This window comes from Vicugna pacos, chromosome 21 (assembly GCF_048564905.1).
Source record: "Vicugna pacos chromosome 21, VicPac4, whole genome shotgun sequence".
NCBI lineage: Eukaryota > Metazoa > Chordata > Mammalia > Artiodactyla > Camelidae > Vicugna > Vicugna pacos.
The window spans coordinates 29,233,068-29,252,183 of record NC_133007.1 but is presented as its reverse complement, the minus strand read 5'-3'; the positions used below and the strand labels follow the sequence as shown (position 1 = coordinate 29,252,183).

The 19,116-nt window shown below is 51.0% G+C and overlaps 1 protein-coding gene across 2 annotated transcripts; it reads right to left on the bottom strand.

The window, feature by feature from the left end:
* Positions 1–1,940: 1,940 nt before the first annotated feature.
* Positions 1,941–17,054, bottom strand: ANKRD35 (ankyrin repeat domain 35). 2 transcript variants are annotated; one of them, XM_015246316.3, is made up of 14 exons: positions 16,922–17,054; positions 11,639–11,769; positions 10,782–10,870; positions 10,358–10,422; positions 9,490–9,547; positions 9,224–9,294; positions 8,858–8,964; positions 8,035–8,219; positions 7,378–7,415; positions 5,206–7,212; positions 3,588–3,677; positions 3,267–3,332; positions 2,681–2,770; positions 1,941–2,144 (listed from the first exon to the last, which is right to left on the bottom strand). In XM_015246316.3, exons 1-13 carry the CDS (start codon positions 16,958–16,960, stop codon positions 2,708–2,710), a joined length of 3,009 nt encoding a protein of 1,002 aa, XP_015101802.2. In that variant the 5' UTR covers positions 16,961–17,054; the 3' UTR covers positions 1,941–2,144; positions 2,681–2,707. The 2 variants fall into 2 exon arrangements, with proteins under 2 accessions (XP_015101802.2, XP_072802783.1); XM_072946682.1 differs by lacking the exon at positions 3,267–3,332.
* Between the last annotated feature and the right edge of the window lie 2,062 nt (positions 17,055–19,116).

The following is a 19,116-nucleotide window of genomic DNA, read 5'->3' as shown; positions in this document are numbered from 1 at the left end:
TTTAATAAATTACTGTTACCAGACAAAGGATAGAAGCTGCAAATCAGGACCACGTTTCAGATGGAGGGCATTCAAAAACATAGTCTGAACCCCATCATGGCTCACCAGGCTTCACCTACTCTCCTGCATACACTCCTACATCTAAAGCCGGGAGAACGAAGAGGAGTGAAAACAGGAGTAATTAGTCCCTGCTGAAGTCCCAGTAAACAGACAGCCCAAGAGGAAAGAGGGGAACATAAAGACTACAGTTACTTTGGGAAAGAAAGATTTATTTATGAAATCAAGGAAACTGTCAGGGCTTGGGGTTATTGAGGTAACAATTTATGGGGGTGTCTAGAGAAAGGCTGCTTAGGAAGACCAGGAGCTGGAGAAAGTTCCATTTCTGTGTTAACATTAACATTAACATTAACCATTCCCACAGCTCAGCCATCCTGGGATCGGCTTCAGGAGCCGCAGAGGAAGCCAAAGCCCTGACTTCCATTACCAAAGTTGTTTCCTGATTCGTACTTGAACTGCACAAAATGATCCGCCCCTCTCTGGACCCTGTTCTCCGCAGTTTCTTCATTCTTCCCACACCACACCACATATATTATATGGAAAGTAAATCCTTTTCTATTATTTGGTAACTCTAAGAGCAGGAAGGAAAAGAGAGTTTCTGTTCCCCTTAATAGACATGGCTTGGGTATGTATGCATGTATATGTATGACTGAAACACTAGGCTGTACACCAGAAATTGACACAACATTGTAAACTGACTATACTTCAATTAAAAAAAGAAAGAAAGAAAGAAATGGCTTGGACCTTTTGATGCTCTTTTGGCAGCTGCACCCTTCTTTTTCTCCATCAGTCTGTCCTCTCTGCATTCTCCCAGACCCATTCACACAAACACCAGAGCTGACTCTCATCTTCTCTAGCAACTCATCTACATAGCTGCTCTCTTCCTGGCCAAACCTTGGAGCCAGGCTCTGCAGCTTCCACCCACTCCCCGCGCCACTGTCCCGCCCCCGCTCCCCTCCCTGCCCCCCCGCCCCCCAACTCCGCTCCCTGCCCCCGCCCCGCCCCCGCCCCCATCCCCCTGCCCCCACCCCGCCGGGGCCCCAGTCTTCCTTGGCCGCTCCTCCCACTCTTCTCTCGGCCCAGTCAGTTTCTGTACTGCCAAACCCCAAATCCGCGGGCTGGCCCAGCAGAACCCAGAAGGGGGCGGGCTGAGAGAGGGATGGGGGGATCAGTGTGGGGGCCACCAAACGGCAATTCCAGATTTTGGAGGAGCTCGCTGCCTCACTCCCACCTAACAGTCTGGACCGCTGGCGGAGAGGCAGGAAGGGGAGGAGACCCAGGGGAAGTGGCCGAGAGAGATACATTTTTTCAGCCTGAGAACAGAACTGGAGGGAAGAAGCCAGCTCTGAGTATCCCTTTATCCCTTTTCTAGGAATCAAGACTTTTCATCCCTCTTTGCACCCAAGAACAAAGAACACTGACCACAAGAGACCTTGTACCTCAAATCTAGATACTTGGTTTAACACACGAGAGAATATTTAAGACTGTACGTCTTGAAGAAAATCCAGGTCTCTCAATTGCTCTTTATTAAAAATGCTAGTGGACTCAGGAGTCCAAAGGTAGAGAAAAAAGACCAGAGCTGTGTCAGTCAGTAAAGACAGACTTGAGAAGGAGAAAGGAAGTGTGTCAAACCTCATTTTTGCTGTTTTTCAGACTGAGTCTTGACCCTTCAGTGGAGGTGTTGTAACCAATATTTTTTTGATGGAATACAGAATAGAATAGAAATAGTAAGGGTAAATATTATTTCATTATTTCAGGTATGTACACACAGGATGTAAAATGTATTTCTTACTATGGATCATAATCAAAGTCTGAAAGCAGCTAACTTATGAGGCCGCTTCCCCAACTCCCTTTTAGAGAGGAAAAAAACCAGACACCCAACATCATCCTGCCTGCTGCTTTATTTTCCTTAGAGCTGCCTTCCAACCACACCTTCTCCGGTTTCATCCATGCTGGTTCCAGGGTTCAGATTCTCAGGTCTGGGGTTCAAATCATCAGGTGAAGCCCCACACACACTACCCTCAGTGGCCAACCCACCACCCACCACAGCCTGATGGAGCCTCTGGCAACCAAGGATGCTCTGTTCCCTGAAAGAAGAAATTCAAGGGTGAAATGCACATAATTCCATACCCTCAGTCTCCTCCACCCACACCGAGATGCTAAAGATGATCCTCATCTCTTTGGACTGGAGAAGACAGCCAACTGCATGGAAGCAGGGAGGAGAATGGAGGATGACCACACTGAATGAGTGGTGAGGGAGTGAGGGAGTGAGGGAGGGATTCCGGAATTTGTAGAGTACCACACTGGGAAACAACTGGGCACCACTGTCCCACCATTACTCATCTTTCACTGGTGTCTATACCCCAGACTTTAGGAGAGTCACTCAACTCCTCTTTTCAGTCTCCATTGCATAAGTCAGACCCCTTCAGTCCATCTCCTCACTGACTCCTGACTCCACCCAGTGATTCCCCATATCAGGGTTTCTCAATTGACCTCACCTCGAATGCTCTATGCCCCACAGGACCCCCTAGTGTCAGCTACCACATGGGGCAAAAGGAGACTCCAGTTTCCATCCATCCCTCTGCTTCGTCTCCCAAGCCCTTTCTCCCAACCCACGACTCACAGCATGTTCTTCAGGGCACAGGCTGCCTCACTCCTCCTGCATGCTGAGGATTCGCAGTAGGATATTGTACACATCCTGTTCCATGTAGCCCTGTAGGTGGCAGGAAAGAAACAAAAGGAGAACAGAAAGTGGGAGAGTTTCTGTGGTGCAGTAGAATGCTACTTACCAACTATGTGCCCTCGCTTATGGTACTTAACTTCTCAATGGCTGTTTCCTAATCTTTACAAGGAAGATAACCATGTCTACTTTTCCAGATGGCTGTGGGAGTTACAAAGCACCTAGTGCATAATAAAGCGTTTGATTCTTTGTAGTTTATTATTTTTCCTAATAAAGGAGCAAGCCACCCACCTCTTTTTCAGGAAAAAGCCTTACAGTGGACCAGGGACTTGAAAAGGAGGGGCAAGCACCTCTCCCCCTCACATTCATGCACAAACTCTCTTGATCTACCTCTGAGATCCAGAGACCTGGCACTGGAATATCTAAAGTCCAGCCTTCTGAGAGTTGACAAGAATGTGCAGGTAAGAGAAGGGACCCCAAATGCAGTGCGCCTGCCCATCTCTCTACCTCTGCTTCCTCTGATGCTCACCTGAGCGGCATTCAGCAGATGATTCCTATAGGTGGAGATGATCTCTTCATGGTTCTTCTGGGAATCCTGGGAGTGAGCATCAGTGGGAGGTCATGTGCCCCACCTCCCACACTCACCTGGATCCCCCCCAACATGAGGAACAATGGGGTGAGGTGGTCAGCTGTGCCAGGTAGGCTCCCCTGGCCCATCCCTGACTCAGCCTAGACCACTGCCTGCCTGGCCGGGCCCCTGGAATCCCCAGAATCTCTCCCATGGACATATCACTTCCACTGTGCACCCCCTTCTCTAGCAGTGTACATCTCCCTGAGGGCCAAAACACACCTGCAGCTGTAGGGTGAGGCGAGCACTTTCTCCCCGAGCTGCTAGCACCTCCTCTGAGAGCTGCTCCAGCTTCTTCAGCAATTCCTTGATCTGAGGCCACAAGAAGAGAAACGGAACCCACGAGGGCCCCGTCATTTCCCACCCAGAGTCAAGTCAGTTTCATTTTACTGGGTATTCAATATCTGCCAGATATGTTTACACTCATTGTCTCACTTCATACTCAAAACGGCTCTTCTTCTGTTCCGACAAGAATAATATTTCTCAGAGGGACATATTGGTCACATTTTGTAGGTAAGGAGCGTGAGTTAAGTAATTTGTCAAAATCATACAGCTAATAAATGACAAAATCAAGATGTGAAGCAAGATCTCTTTGAATTCATGGTCTATGCTCTTAACTCTGAACTGGATCCCAGCCTTCTTCTGGCTACTGACCACTGAGGGAAATGGAGATGAGTTTTTATGGCTTGTGAGGCTGAGGCACGAATTCGGTGAATGATAACCAGCAGGATTAGGAATGGTGGTAATGGGAATAATGAAAATAGCTAACTTTTATTGAGTACTAGCCATTTGCCAAAAATTCTTCTGAGTATTTTTTAATAGAATACCTCATTTAATGTAATCCTCACAATGATTCTATTATTATCCCCATTTTATGGTGATGAGAAAATTATGATGAGGAAACTGAGGCTTAGAGGCTTCGATAACTCATCCAAGATCAAACAGTAAGTTTTGCAACTGAAATTCAAATGCAGATAATCTCAGTTCAGAGCTGACCGCACTACTTATTTTTGACCATTTTTCTACTTTTACCTTCTCCTTCAACACCAACACAACATTCCTTGCTTTAACTAGCCTCACGCCACACTGATCCCTATTCTGTATAACATCCCTTCTATTTTTCTGTACTTTATCTTATGTAAAATGTATACTCCCTATATTTTTAAGCATTCTAACTTTGGTCACGTGCACACATTTTAATGAGTCTAAATTCATTCCTTTCACAGATAGTTCTAGAATTACTAAATTCATTAGTAAACTGATTTTTTAGAATTCATAAAACATGTCTCTTAGAAACATGTAGACTTACACTTAATTTTAGAGCAATCATTAGGAAACTCAGGTATCTAACAACAGTTCTCAAGCTTTTTTTCTTTGCATTGGCACCTTCTTTGTCAATGGAAATCTTGTGCAGAATCTACTCTGAAGTGGGAGGGGAAAAGGGGGCTATAGCTCAGTTTACTTTTCTTAACCTCTCAGCCCCCGGAGTCACCTCCTCAGAACCCTAGCAAAACCATAGCTACTCGCTGTATTATCAGATGTCTTAAATACACTATTTAAGTCAAAATCCTAATAAACCAATGGTGGTAGCCCTAAGCACACTGCTGCTGAACCCTGCGTCCCAAATTTTAATACCTAAGCCCCCTTCTCTCTTCTATTTATGACTTACCTCACCTCCAGTCTCAACCCCAACCCCCCCAAACTCAGGAGAACAGAGCGTGGTCCTTGCAGATGACTGGTGTTCTATTTGGGGGATTACTCTGATGAACCGAAGGAAAATTCAGGTTAGCAGACCCCTGAACACACAGAAACCTTCCCTGAAGCTCCTTCGCCTGCTCACCTTGGCCTCCTTGTCCCGGCAAGCGCCAATCAGATGCTCCACCTTGTCTTTCAGCAGCTCCGCCGTTTTCTCGAACTGCTCCGAGCGCCCGCGCATCTCGCTGGCCTGGCGCTCCTGCTCCGCGGCGCGCGCCGCCAGGTCCCCGCTCCTGCGGCGCTCCTCGGCCACGGCCTCCCGCAGCCGGCCCGTCTCTCGGCAGGCGGTGTTATACTTTTCCAGCAGAGCCTTCAGCTCCTGGCCCCACGCCTGGGCCTGGGCCACCAGCGAGCCGCGAGTCCTCTCGTGCTGCCGCAGACTGGCGGCCTCCCGGGCCCTCAGCGCGGCCACCTCCTCCGTGGCTTGGTAGAGCAGCTGCTTCAGCTTCCCGATCTCCTGGCTTTTCCCGCTCATCGTGGCCTGGACCGCCCTCAGCTCTTCCTCCAGCTTCCCCAGGTCTTGCTCCAGAGCGGCCACTTGGGGGGGTGCTGAGACCTTGCAGGAGGCCCCCTGCTCCCCACGTGGGGCAGGGGAACTTCGAAGCCGCTGGTTTTCCTCTTCCAGCCGAGCCAGCGCCTGCTGGGCCTCGCGATGCCTGTCCACCAGGGCGCTGATGCAGGCCTGCAGCTCCTCCAGGGGCTCGGCCACTGTCCTCCAGGCACTCGCCTTGCCCACCAGGTCTGGGGGCAGGCGGTCCCACAGCCCTTGGAGGCCACTGCTCTGGGAGGCCAGGCGCTTCCGCAGCGTCTCGGTGGCCTGCTTCTCCATGGCCAGTTCATCTGTCAGCAGCCCCACGCTCCGACGCAACTGCTGTAGCTGGACCTGCGCCTCTGGCTTGGGCACAAACTCCCGCAGGAGTCGCTGGCTCAGGGACTGCAGCTCCCCCTGCAACCGCTGCCGCTCCCGCCCCAGTTCCCCCAACTCCTCCAGCAAGTTACTGTTGCTCAGTCTCAGTGCTGACACCTCCTTCTCCAGCTGCCCCTTTGCCAGGCCTCCTCCTGGCATCTGTTCCCCTCCAGGGGCCCCTAGAGGCTCTCCCCAGACCCCAGGAGCCCTTTTTTCTCTCCCTTCATCCTCTTTGGTGATGGCCCTCGGGCCTGCCTTTGGGGCTCCCTCTCTGGGCTCCTGGGAGGGGGCCTCAGGTTTCATCTGCAGTCCTGCCTTTGCTCGATCCAGCCTCACCAGCACCCGCTCCAACCTGGCCTCCATCTTCTCCCAGGCAGCTGCTGCTGCCTCAGCCCGGGGCATCCCCAGAGCTCCCTCCAGGACTGGTCTTGACAAAGCTCCCCAGGCAGCATCCTTTTCTCGCCACACCGCAGCCAGATCCTCCCTCAGTTGTAACAGGAGTTGGTTCATGGCTACTGTGCCCACTGGTTCAGCCACTGTACCTGTTGGTTCTGCCCCTGGGGCCTGGCGCCTCTCTTTCTGGCCGGCACACAACTGGTGGGTGTGATCGGGGCCGAGGGCCTGCCCACTACTGGTGGTCAGTTGCTGTCCAGTGGCTTTCCCCATGGTCTCAGACTTTGGGCTCTGGGGTGGCCCCTGTTCTTCTGGTTGGGACTGTCCATGAGCTTCATACTGGATCTCCCCTGGGGCCGAATCCTCAGCCTTGTTGGAAGCGAATACTGGGTTTGCTGCGCCTGCTGCCTGCTGTTGCTTTAGCTCTCGTACACGCTTAGCCAGCAGGTCCAGGGGACAGCCCTGCTCCATGCCGTCTCCTCCAGGCCGGAGACTAGAGCTCTGGCCTTCTGGACCTGCGGGCTCTTGGGAGAGGAGGAGCCCCAGCTCCTGCACCTGCTCGTGAATCTGGTTCTTCAGGTCCAGGTAAGCTGCGGCTTGAGCCTTACACTCTTCTGTCTTCCGCACCAGCTCCTGCTCCAACTGAGAAACTTTCCTCTGCTCCTCTTCATACTTCCATTTCCACTCTTCTGAGCATGGGTCTTCCTCCTCCTCTTCCTCCGGCTCCTCCTCAGGCTCTGCTTTCCATGGGCTCTTAGGTGGAGAACCCACCTGAGGCTCAGCTGGAGAGGCCTATGAAGAAAAAGGAAGAGTGAAGTAAATCCAGGCAGCTGACCCAGGAGGGCCTTTCTTCCCTTAGACTGTCTCGATGCCCCAGTGGTCACTGCCTGGGAGATATCCCAGTGGGAAAGCCTGGGGTGGATCAGGAGCAAAAGGGGCAGGCACTTAGGGTCTTACCTGGGATGCAGGATCTGGGTGTTGAACTAGCTGGTGACCTATATGAAAAGACATGGGGGAAATGAGAGAAGAGATGGGGTCCCTGTGTTTCTAGCCCACACTCTGTCTTCAGCCCTTATCTGAGAGGAGTGGGCCCTCAGTGCTGATGACCTTACCACACATGTCTTTCTGGTGCCAGAAGCCACGCCTATCCGATGGGTCCCTAACTATCTGGCAACCTTGGTTCCCTGTCTCAGATATGCCAGCTCATTCATTTTTTTCACTCACTTATTCATTGGACACTGTGCCTGGCACCGTTATAGGAACCAGGACCTCAGTGGTGAGCAAAACAGAGATGGCCTGTCATCTGAGGGGGTTACGGTCTAGTAGGGGAGAGAGAGACTGACCATCGAGCCACACACATACAACTACAACTCCAGATGCCAGTGACAGCACTGGTCAGAGATGCCTTCAGGGAGAGACAAGGCTGCAGCAAAGAATTTGGGGAATTTGGAGTCATCTCCCAGCAGCAGCAATAAATAAGTAAACACTCAACTGAAGTGACCAATATTTGTCACGTGGATTATTTCCATGGGAACAAATGGTGTTTTAAGAAGTTTCTTTGATTCTAAGTCGATAGTGGAGCATCTTGAAGTTACAAAAGTGTATCCGCTTTACCTCCACGCCCCTGCCGGCTCAGGGCCTGCCGCAGCAGCCTCCACAGCGTCCCGTCCTGCGTACGCAGAGCGTAATGCAAAGCATCGTGGCCCATGCTGTCCACAGCCCCCACATCTGCTCCGTGGCTCAGAAGCAGCTCAGCCACTTCGGCGCTGCCCTTTTCACAGGCCAGAATCAGAGCCGATCTGTGGGTTGGGACAAATCTGAGCATAGGCTTTTCCCATGGAATCCAGGAGTCCTGGTTTCAGAAAGTCACTCACAAGGTCATCTCTCACACAGTGTGCTCAGGGGAACTGCAGACCAATGCCGGCCAGTGACAAAGCACTAGACTAGACCAGAACTTTTCAAATGTTATTCCTTGCAGCTGCAGCATCAGAAAGCAGAGGCCCAATTGGAAGGGCTCCATTTTCATCTGCTTTATATGCTGAGGTTCTGCATAAATTCTTTATTGGGAAAAAAGGATTCCACTGTTTAGAAGATAGTTTGGAAACCAGTAAATTAAACTAGTGGATCCAGAGGAACTGATTCTACTCGCAGAGTCTTCTGTGTTGGGAAGATGGTGATGGCAACAGCAGAGTAGGGACGTATGAGGACAACGTTCTCAACTTCCCAAGAGGAAAATAGGGAGGCAGCGGCAGAGCTCTTCTGAACCATTGCTGGGAAGGAGGGAGCTTCCCAAGAAAACAGGGACTAACCTGCTTTCTTCCCCAACACACACACACACACACACACACACACACACTTGCAAACACGCTTTGCCCAGTTGCTCCTTTCTAGATTGGTCAGGATCTAGATTTGGGGTGGAAAGACGGAGAAGGCTCACTTGTCATTCTTGTCAGTGACATTAACCCGGGCGCCTCTCTGCAGTAGCTGTGAGCAGATAGCTGTGTGACCACCCAGGGATGCAATCATCAGGGGTGTGCGTCCATCCTGCACAGATTGTGGGAAGGGTTCATGAGGAGCCAGGGGAGACGGGGCTTTGACACACTCCTACTAGCCCCCTCCTCCCCTCACCGCTCCAGAAAAAAAGCCCCAGGGGGCTCAGTACTCCTTCTCAGAGGGTTAGGAGCTCTGAGGAAGAGGAGGTGGTACTGCGCAACCCCTGGTCATGGAACTTGGCTGATTAAGTTCAGAGAGAACTGCAGCCTCCCCGGGTAGGGCCCTGCCCAGCTGCCCGGCTGACACTCACATTATCCAGGACGTCCAGGAAGGCCTCGTGGTCACACAGGAGGAGCACACTTGAGGCACAGCCAGAGGAGGCTGTGGAGGGCGGAGGGGTGATCGGGTTAAGGGGAAGCGGGAAGACACCCAGTCAGACCATGATGCAGCATCCCCTCCGAGCATCTCAGCAGTCAGCCCTGACCTGCCCTTCCCACCAGATGTGATCCTCCCCTCCGTTCTCGCTGTCTGCCCCCTGCAGCCCTGTTTCCCACCAGTCCCTCAGCACACACCTACCTGCCCAGTGCAACGGACTACGATTTTCCGCATCGACGGCGTCTTCGTTGGCACCATGCTGCAAACAGCCACAAAGGGAAGCAGCCTGGAGCATGGTGTTAACACCCTCATCCCATACCCGCTGTGGGGTCACTGACTTTCACGGTGCTATGGGGAGGGGCAGGAGGACCACGGCTTTGGCGGACGACTAGGCAAGCCCAGTCCAGTCCTGGCAGGGGATAGGCAGCCTTGAATAGTAGCCCTGGTTCGTAAACCTAGGGCCTAAGGAAAATCAGATTACTGGTGAATAAACATGTTAGGGAAAATGACACCTGTGTCTATGTTTGGTACTTTAGGATCATAACTGGGAAACTTGGACAGGGCCAGGAAGAACAAAAGCGGAGCAGCCATTTGCACAATGGCCTATCGCACTGTGCCTTTTGAACTTTTGGGGGCTAATGTATGAACTGTCCACGTGTCATTTCACGCGTACGTTTCTCTCTGTACTCCTAGACGACAAACTCCTCATAAACAGACGGTAGGCTTTGGGTTTAGCGTGAACACCTCTGTCACCCTTCCACCTGCCCATCGTCACAGCGGTTAGTCTCTGCCAAAGGCCGGGCGCAGTGCATGCATGTTGACTGACTGGCAGTCCGTCCCTGGCAACTCCGCTTTATGATGTGCCCCCAGGGGCAGCATTAAGCAGGGTCCCTGCACACGGTAGGTGTTAAGTAAATGTTTGCGAATTAATGTGTAAGTGGTTACCAGCTCTCTTATGAGGACAAGAGGGCAACACTTGGCCAAATATGGCTGGTGAGTACCAGACAACGTTAGGAGTCTCTGATCCACTCCTTTCTTTCCCAGGAGTAGTATCGAGGGTTGCTCTTACCTGCAGCAGGACCTTGACACACTGTGGCTGGCAGGAAATGGTGGCCAAGTGCAGGGCGGTGCTTCCTGAAAGAGAAAGAAGTGGAGAAGGAGAGTGGGTGGCCCCATGCATGCGGATGACTCACAGGGAGGGAAGGCAAGAGACACACAGATAATAGGCGGGAGATTAGAGAGAGAAGCTCTCAGCCAGTTGGGGCCAGAAATTCCTGTTCCCCGAGTGCCTGGTACCTGCGGTGGAGGTGGGAGTAGGGGTGAGGTATGCCCAGCTTGCAGGGAGGGAAACCCCTGGAAGGATGCTGGCCGGAACTTATGAGGAAAGAAGGTGGGGGCGCTACAGTTGGAACCTCCAGCAGGGCCCAGCACTGGCCCCCCTGCTGCTATAAAGCGAGAAGCAAGCCGCTGACCCAGGCCTTAGCCTCACTCACCGTCCTCATTCTTGCTGTTGATGTCGGCCCCGTTTGCAAGCAGTATAGTCAGACATTCTGTCAGACCTTTGGAGGCTGCCAGGTGAAACCTGCCAGAATCAAAGCCGAGAGGCAGAAGGATGAAGGGCCCGGGGGTCGAGGAACGGGAGAATCTTAATGAGCACTGCCTGCCACGCTCCCTCACCCCAAAGCCAACCCCAAAGGCAGAGAGGGACGCTCCCCTAGCCTGACTTTCTGAGAAGAGATGCCTATATACGTGGCCTACTGTCAGAACGTCAGGGGAAGCTGGAAGCAAAGATAGAAATTCTTATAGCTATGGGTCTCAAGCAATCTCAGAGTATCGCAGGGGTACCCAGGGAACACATAAATACCGTTGCTCTGAGGACAGGAAACTTAGCAAACTGGAAGTGTCGCAGGAAGAGTCAGCCAGAGCAGAGCAGAGGGCTGGACATTTGAGGGCAGAGACAAGGGATGACACCCCTCTTGTCTGAGCACCCCTTCCAGCCACATGCCATGGCTGCTGTGCACTCCCAATTTCCCACGCATACACCCCTTCCTCCTTGTGCGACGGAAAAATACTCTATTTAGTGTTGTTTCACTTTTCCGTTTGTTTCATGGTCTTTCTGGCCTTTTTGGTCAGTTTTGTTGATGCGGGCTGTGAGGTGTATGAGCTCAGGGACAGTGCCTTCTACCCCACTCTGTGCAACACGTGGTACGCAGAGACGTGTGGGTATGCTTGTAATTAAGACAAAAAGGGCTCTGAAGTTGAAGGTATTCCCTGGCCTTACATCTTATTGGGGTTTGGGGTTTTCAAAGGGAACCACATGCCAAGGATGGGGTCAAGAGGACTTACTTACGGGGACTGACCGTTCGAGTCTAGCTTGGTGGGTCGGGCAGATTTCCTGGAGGCCAGGGCAGCCACGCGTCCCACGTCCCCCCGGTGCACTGCCTCCAGCAGCTTCTGATCACGGCGGTTCCATCTCTCCACCTGACCCAGAACCACAAATTGTGTAAATATAGGTGGTGAGAAAGGAGTGGAGAAAGCAAAGGAAGAGATGGTTAGGATGCCAGGCAAGGGAAAAGGGACACCCCTGAGAGCCTTTCAGTGTCCCACGAGTCACTCTTTCTAGATCAGTTAGTCCTTCTTAGGTGGGCCAGTTAAATAGTCACCAACTCATTTGCCACTGAGGACTATGGCCGGTGATTGCCAGCCCTGAACCAAAAAGTGCTTGGACTACTGAATTAAAAATCATTTTTGAGTACTGCCTGCCCGTAGTGTTCCAAATGTCTGTTTAATTATCATTGAGATTATTGTTGGTAGGCGCACAACCCCGAGCAACCCTAGCCAGGACTCCTTTCCCTCTTGTTCTTTAGGTCTTACTGGAGCAGACGGAACCCAGCTGACCCCTCTGGGCTGGGTTTACATCGCCTCTCTACTCCCCAGGCTGCTCTGGGTTTTTGTTGCTGTTGTTCTCATATATTCGAGAAGTCAAGGCGCCTGGCCTCAGGTCACAGCTAGGAGTCCAAACACCAGCCATACTATCTCTACCCATTGGCTTTGGGGCCCCGAAGTAGGAGGAGACGCAGAGTTTCTGTCTTGCATCCTCATACCTATGCCCTTTGGCTAGTCAGTCACTCTTCCCCTTCCATGGCAACAACAACCAAAGGTGAAGGCCGGGCTCAGCTAGGCCCGAGGGGGCAGCGAGCAGCCGCTCGCTCCCCACCCCTCCCCTCCCTCATCATTTTCCTGGCGGGGAGCAGCTGCCCAGACAACAGCCGCACCTGGGCACGCATTGTTCCGCCCTTCCAGCTTGACTTTTGCAGGCGGCGGGGTAATTACAATAACTGACATGAGACATGTATTACGGGACAGGAGAGGACCGCTTAAAAACACCCAGAGCTGAAAGCACAGAAAAGCCTGGTTTGATCCACGGAGGGGAGAGGAAAGGAAGAAGGGACGCAAAAATTTGAGGACTGGTGAAAAGGGCCCTAGATGAATGTCTGTCAGCAGGCCTGAGTCTGGGGTTCAGCTACTTGCTCAGCTACATGACCTAGGTAAGCCATGGAACACCTCCAACCTGTGTCCCCACCTGTAAACTGTGAAAAGTGGTAACTACCTCATCGTGTTGTAGTAAATGAGCTCATGCATATAAAATATTTCTGTAAACTGTAAAGAGCTATACAAGGGCACGGCATTCTTATTAAAAAAACAGGAAGTGGTGGGGGATTGGTGGGGGCACACTGGACTTTATGAGGTGTAATCCCGACAAGAAAGAGGCTATGGGAGGAGGTCGGGAGAAACAGAGTCTACAGATGAGGCCAAATAACTCATTTTCAAACACTGTTTACACAGTCATCAAGAACAGGAAAGATGTTAAATGCCCAAGTCATAAAATTATCTAGGGTAGATGGATTCTGAGGTGATGCCCCTGCACAGCGCTTGTAACTCCTCAGAGCCCTTTCAAGTGCCATTTCAGTTAGCATCTCGGCATCTCTGGAAGGTAGCGAGGGCTGACAGGATTTTACCTAGTTGACAGAAAAGAAATGGAAGCACACCGAGGTTAGATAACTGTCCAGGGCCACACCACAAAATAGTGGTGAAATTGAGATTACAGCCCCGGCCAGCCGATGCCAGTCCTAGTTCTCGCCACTGGACCACACTGCCAAAGAGTTGTAGAAGAAGGTTCACTTGTTTTCAAAGGAACAGTCCATGACCACCTCCAGGGCAAAGCCACCCACCTTCAGACACTACTCCCTGCAAGAAGAAGAGTCTCCAAACAGGTTAATTCTCAAAGGACAAAATAAGCAAAATGCCTCCTCCACATACCAAGCGACTGAGACGTAATATTACAGTATCCAAGGTCCCCTGGGGGCCAGGCCACCCTCAGAAAAAGCAGAAAGCTGGAACTCCACTCTGCCACAGGGCACTGCCATCTGTCTGAAGTTCTCTGTTTAAAAATCCTGATTCTAACACCTTCTATCCTCGTGACTTTAGGCAAGTAGCAACTTCTCTGAACCTCTGTTTCCTAGTGATATAACACTACACAAAGTGCCTAGCACTGTCTGTCATGTAGTAAGTACACAGTAAGTGTTAGTCCCAATCCCCATCCTTCCTAGCCTTGCCGGGCACATTTTGGATATTCTCGGGCTCAAAATTCTCCATCCAGAGGAGTGGGAGGAAGGGGATCTTGCTCATATCAGCCAGCCAAGCTGTATAGATGGTAATGGTGTTTCCTAGCAATGTGGGTACTTCTCTTTCCCGCTCAATAGTTTGAAATCCAGCCAGTTTACTTCCTATAATCTTGTTATACCAAGAAGAATTTAGAATAGGTGGAAATTCTTCCTGGACAAACTTCTGCAGAGCTAAGGTAAAGAAGAACAGAAGTATTCTCCCAAATTCCAAGATCCAGTCTATTGCTCACCACATCACCTTGGAAAAGAGGCAGTGGGTTACCATCACAGCCTCAAGGGCACAATCACCAAATTAATCAGCAGACTCAGAAGCAAGGATAAGCTTTGCATTTCTGTAGCCAGGATTGGGGGCTCTTTGTAGAAGTAATTGCAGCCTCTCCTTATCTCTGGCTGTGTGCCTATGAGAACCCCATCAAGATGGAACATGCCAACAGGAGAGAGAGAAAGAGCAGCTACCGCTGTAGGACAGGTGAATGGAAATAGAAAGGCTGCCCAGGAGGAACCAGGAACTGACTCTCAAGTTTTAAAATGCAACTGCCATTCCTCTAAGCTGATCCAGTGCCAGTGGTTTAAAGCTGTCTTCTGGTTTACTTCCTACAAAGGCACAGTAAGCTAATATGCAAGACACCTTTAAGGTCATCCTCTACTTGAATAAAACAAAATGAGATTATAGGAGTTGGCTTTTATTTGTTTGTTTGTTGAACTTCCTATATTCTGGAAAATTTAGATTAATATTTAACTGATCGCTGATCTTTCAGTGCTTATCGCAATCTGAGGGTGTGATCTGGACACAGGGATGGGAGAGGGGATAGAAAGAGGTGATCTTCTGCGGCGACAGGGAAGCTAGGCTTTGGGAGTGGTCAGGAAGGTTGTCACACTATTTCTCTGACAAACTGGTCCAGAGTGGTTCGCCACCCAGGGAGTGGAGGAATTTATCATGAGACGTGTGGGGACATTTCATGAGGAAACAATTCGTAGCTGAAACTGGTCCGTCGTCAAGCTTGTTGAATCCCTACCCTGACTGAGGAAACAGGTTTGTTTTTTTTTTCCCAGCTAGAAAGTCCTGACTCCACCCAATTTACTACCTATAATCTTGTTATACTAAGAAGAGTTTAAAACGGGTAGAAATTCTGCATGGTCAAACCTCTGTAGAGCCGCAGTGAAGGACAAGTCAATTTGGTGATTGTGCCCTCGAGCAATTTTCAAACTCCAACATTCAGCCCTTTGTTCGCCCAGCATCCCAGAAAGGAGCCACTGACCGACAGCTGGAGCCACAGGAAGTACGAAATAGTTTCCCCGTCCCTAAAGAGCAGGTAGACTCCACAGACCTGAAGGGGAGGGCACTGTGGAGGACTTTCAGTAACCAAGGAAGAGTCCATGTGAGTAAGAAAATCATTATGAGGTAAGCAGAGTTGGGCAGCCTCAGTTTCTGGTACCTGTAGCTGTCAGTCATTCAGTAAATGGCTTTTGATTGGTTGATTAATGTGTGGAAACTAAGTGAGGAAGCAAATGTAAGTAGGCCGAGAACAGGCCTCAACAGAGTTCCTACTCTTGCCTCATAGCTCACTTCCAGGCTTCCGTGGCCCACCCATGCAGAGTGAGCTGAGCATTTCTCATGTTTGCTTGATGAGAGAAACCACGAGTCAAGTCGAGTTAAGCAATATCACTATAGGTAGCCAGCTACCTCACTTCTAAATGAGCCATAATCCCAGTCTGCACAGGAAATTTCATCCCCAGATAAGGGGTCTCTCTGTAAAAGACCTTCAGGGAAGGAGAAGAGATAGCCTCCCTTAGCCACTACCTTCTGTAGCTTCTTCCCTGTGTAGTGTTCTGAGAGAACAGTGGAAGGAGAGTGACTGCTGCTGGGAGCGCTCAGAGTGAATCCACTTTGTCCTCTCCTTCTCTCACTGTCACCGTTCCCCAGCTCAGTCCAAGGGAGCAGAGTGCCCAAGCCCTAAACAGCTGGGTGAGGGTTTAGAATGAAGAGAGATTCTGGGGAGAAGCAGGCAGAAGGCCTTGACTGGCCCAAGAACCAGTCTGATGACCAGAACTGCAGTGAACTGGCCAGGGTGGATTCTGCAGACAATTTACCCATTCCTTGGGGAGCAGCCAGGCAACTGTGCCTCCTCTGACACTGCCTGTCAGGCTGGCCAGGCCATACTGCAAGATTAACTCACAGAGAGCAGGCAGGAGGAGATCGGGGCAAAAGGGGGGAAAGTGGAATTGAACAACCACTGGACAGAGAGGGGCAGAGTTTGAAGGGGAGAACAGGAGAAGGCTGCTGCAGTGGGAGCACCAACTGCAAAGAGGTTTGGAGTGATGCCTGAGAGCCAGCGGTGGTGATGGGAGAATGGGAGTGGAAGTGCCATGGGTGAGGTGGGGGCAAGGACAGAGAAGACTCTATGAAGAAGGGCTAGAGAAGGGCACAGGGCTGGGAGTACTTATTAGGCTGAGAGGAAACAGGAAAGGTAGGGCCATATGGGAGGGTTGAGTTGTGAGGACAGGGCAGGGCTGGAAAATGGGGCCATGGGGCACTTGGAAGACAGAGAAGAGCTTGGGGATGAGCATGGGCTGGGGAATAGGACAGATACTTCAGTTCAGTACTGGGAAACAGAGCAGAAGTAGGAAACAGAGCAGAAGTAGAAAACAGAGCCTTAGGATGGGGCAGGGGATGCAGGAAACATATCAGAAGTTGGGGGTGTAGATGATAGGAAGACCAGAAAGCACTAAGGGAAAGGACCTTGGAGAGGGCAGAGGTTGGGAAGGCAAGTCAGAGGTTGGGTGACAGGGTCTTAAGGAAGGCAGGGCTGGCGGGCTGCACTGCGGGAGCGGAAGAGCTAGAAAAACCGGTAAAGAGAAAAGGCATGGAGATGGGACTCAGGACTTCTGTCACCATAGGGCTTGGACCCCAATCCCATGCTCAGTCTGCCAGACATTTTAGCACCTACCGCCACCTGTGAACTGGAGCAGGAGAAGATGCGCTTCATGGCGGGGGCCAAGGCGACGGGGGGACGGGGACGCGAGGAGAGAGGGGCCACAGTTTCCCGAACCCACCGGACTCAGCTGCGGCTGTGCACGGGAGCTGTCAAAAGCAGAGCGGGGCCGGCCCCAGGACCCGCCCCAGGACCCGCCCCAGGACCCGCCCCAGGACCCGCCCCAGACCACTCCGTTCAATCAGAGACAAGAACCCGAGGGCTGGGCTTCAAACTCCGCCCCTGATCCCGCCCCACTCCGCTGTTGCGGAGGCAAAAAGCCTGCAGTCTTCGAAACGACGTAGTCTTGGCTTCAGCCTCGCTCTCCCAAACCGAGTCCGCCCCCAGCTCCGACCTGCCCTATAGCAAAAGGGAGCCTACGGGCTCCGGCTAAAACACACCCCCAGCCCCGCCTCTCCCCGCTGTTCCAGGCTGCTGTTCCAGGCTGCTGCTCCGCCCTAAACCCCGCCTCAACCCCGCCCCCGAGCGCAGCCGCGGGAGGCAAGTGGGCCTCGGATTCTCCCGGTGCGCTCCAGTCTTACCAACTGTCGCTTTTAACTACTGGTGACGGTGTTTTGATTATATCCAGAGACTTTTTCCAACCTCTACTTCCTGCCCCTATTCCGCGGCCAAAAACATAGGCACAAAATCGGATTTGAACAGTGCAATTTGGAAACAGGAGGAGATTGTAGTGCAGAGCCAAAGGCTGAGCGCAGGTGATGCATGACCCACCACAACGTGGGGAAACCGGATCAGGCTTAATACCCTAAGGAACCTCTAAGATAGGAAAGGGCAGAGGGAGCGGAGAGAATTTTTTTTTCATTTTAAGCATCTCCTTCCGCAAAAAACTCACAAAACTGTCTTCACTATTTCCACTGCCCTTTAAATTAAGATTCTCAGCAATTCGTGCTTGGTATGTCGCAGCCAACTGGTCTACTAGTCTCTCCCTTCTCTTGCCTGCAGCCAGAGTCCACTCCAATGCATATGGAAGCCTACCGGATGAAGTTCAAAGTTCTTAACGTGGTTTGCAAGGCTCGTCAGGAGTTGCACGCTGCCTTCTCAAGTCTCATCTCTCACTACTTTCACAAATAGCCGAATGCTCAGGCTCTTACAATCTACGACAGCTCCCTTTCTGACCGGTGGTTAATCCTCCTGGAATGCCTCCTCTCACACTTGGTGGTCCCTCAAAGTTTTCCCTTATAACCCTCTCACCCCCACCCAAAAAGGTGTGCCTCTTGTGTGTGACACACTTTTTAATACCTCCTGCTATGTTGTCCAGCAACCGGCTTTCTGTATTTGCCATTATTTGTTTATATGTTTGCTTCCCCAACTAGACTGGGCTCTTTGATGGTAGGAGTTGTATTTTATATTATTCCCATTGCCTAGAACATAGTTGGTGCTTAATTTCTGATGAATGAATGAAGAAATGAAGGAAAGAACAAAGGAGCAACAATGAGAAGAAAGCAACACTTGTGTGTCTGGGGACAGCCTGTTGTTTCTACAGTTGCTTCGCAAACCGGCTGGGCTTCAAAGAAGAGGTAATAGGCTTATTGAAAAAGAGGTTGGGATAAAGAGGGGAGATCTGTCAACATATCCATAGCTTCAGTCCCCACCCCAGAAGCAGTATGCTCCATAAAGGCTGATCAATCCATAGCTTATATGAAGTGTATTGAAGGCCATCATGGACTCCTCTTGCCACAAAATAACTCACCAGCTTGCCACAGAATGGTTGTCCCTGCCTAATAGGCAAAACAGGCCTATTCTCAGGGTTAGGCAACAAAGGCAGAGACATGGTCTCTAGAAGGCCATTGTTGAAGTGCACATGTTCCTTGAGGGTACTGGAAGAACCCTGGGTGTATGAAGAAATTGAATAATTTGATTTCTGCCATTAGAACCTTAAGTTAATCATCCAAGTATCACCTTAGTGGGCACGGAGGGTTTAGAGGGCTTATTTCAAAGGGAATGAGGCATAGAAAGGCTAAGAGTTAGTGGGAGGAGACAATAACACCGAAGAAACAAATCTTCAGGGTCTGTGAAGGGCAGGTGAGTCACCAGATCAGACGCACCACCTGGTGCTTCAATGCACCTTCTCTCTTAGTCCGCACAACACACGGTAGGTGGGGTAGATTATTTTATTAAAAAATATTTCTGTAACAATAGTTACCATTCAT

Bases quoted from the DNA above. Each gene is read 5' to 3' on its own strand.
- ANKRD35 (XM_015246316.3), bottom strand. From the start codon at position 16,960: ATGAAGCGCATCTTCTCCTGCTCCAGTTCACAGGTGGCG. The intron at 9,548-10,357 runs GTAAGAGCAACC...GGCTGTTTGCAG, and splicing joins GTGTCAAGGTCCTGCTGCAG to CATGGTGCCAACGAAGACGC. The intron at 3,333-3,587 runs GTGTGTTTTGGC...GCTCACTCCCAG, and splicing joins GCCTCACCCTACAGCTGCAG to GATTCCCAGAAGAACCATGA.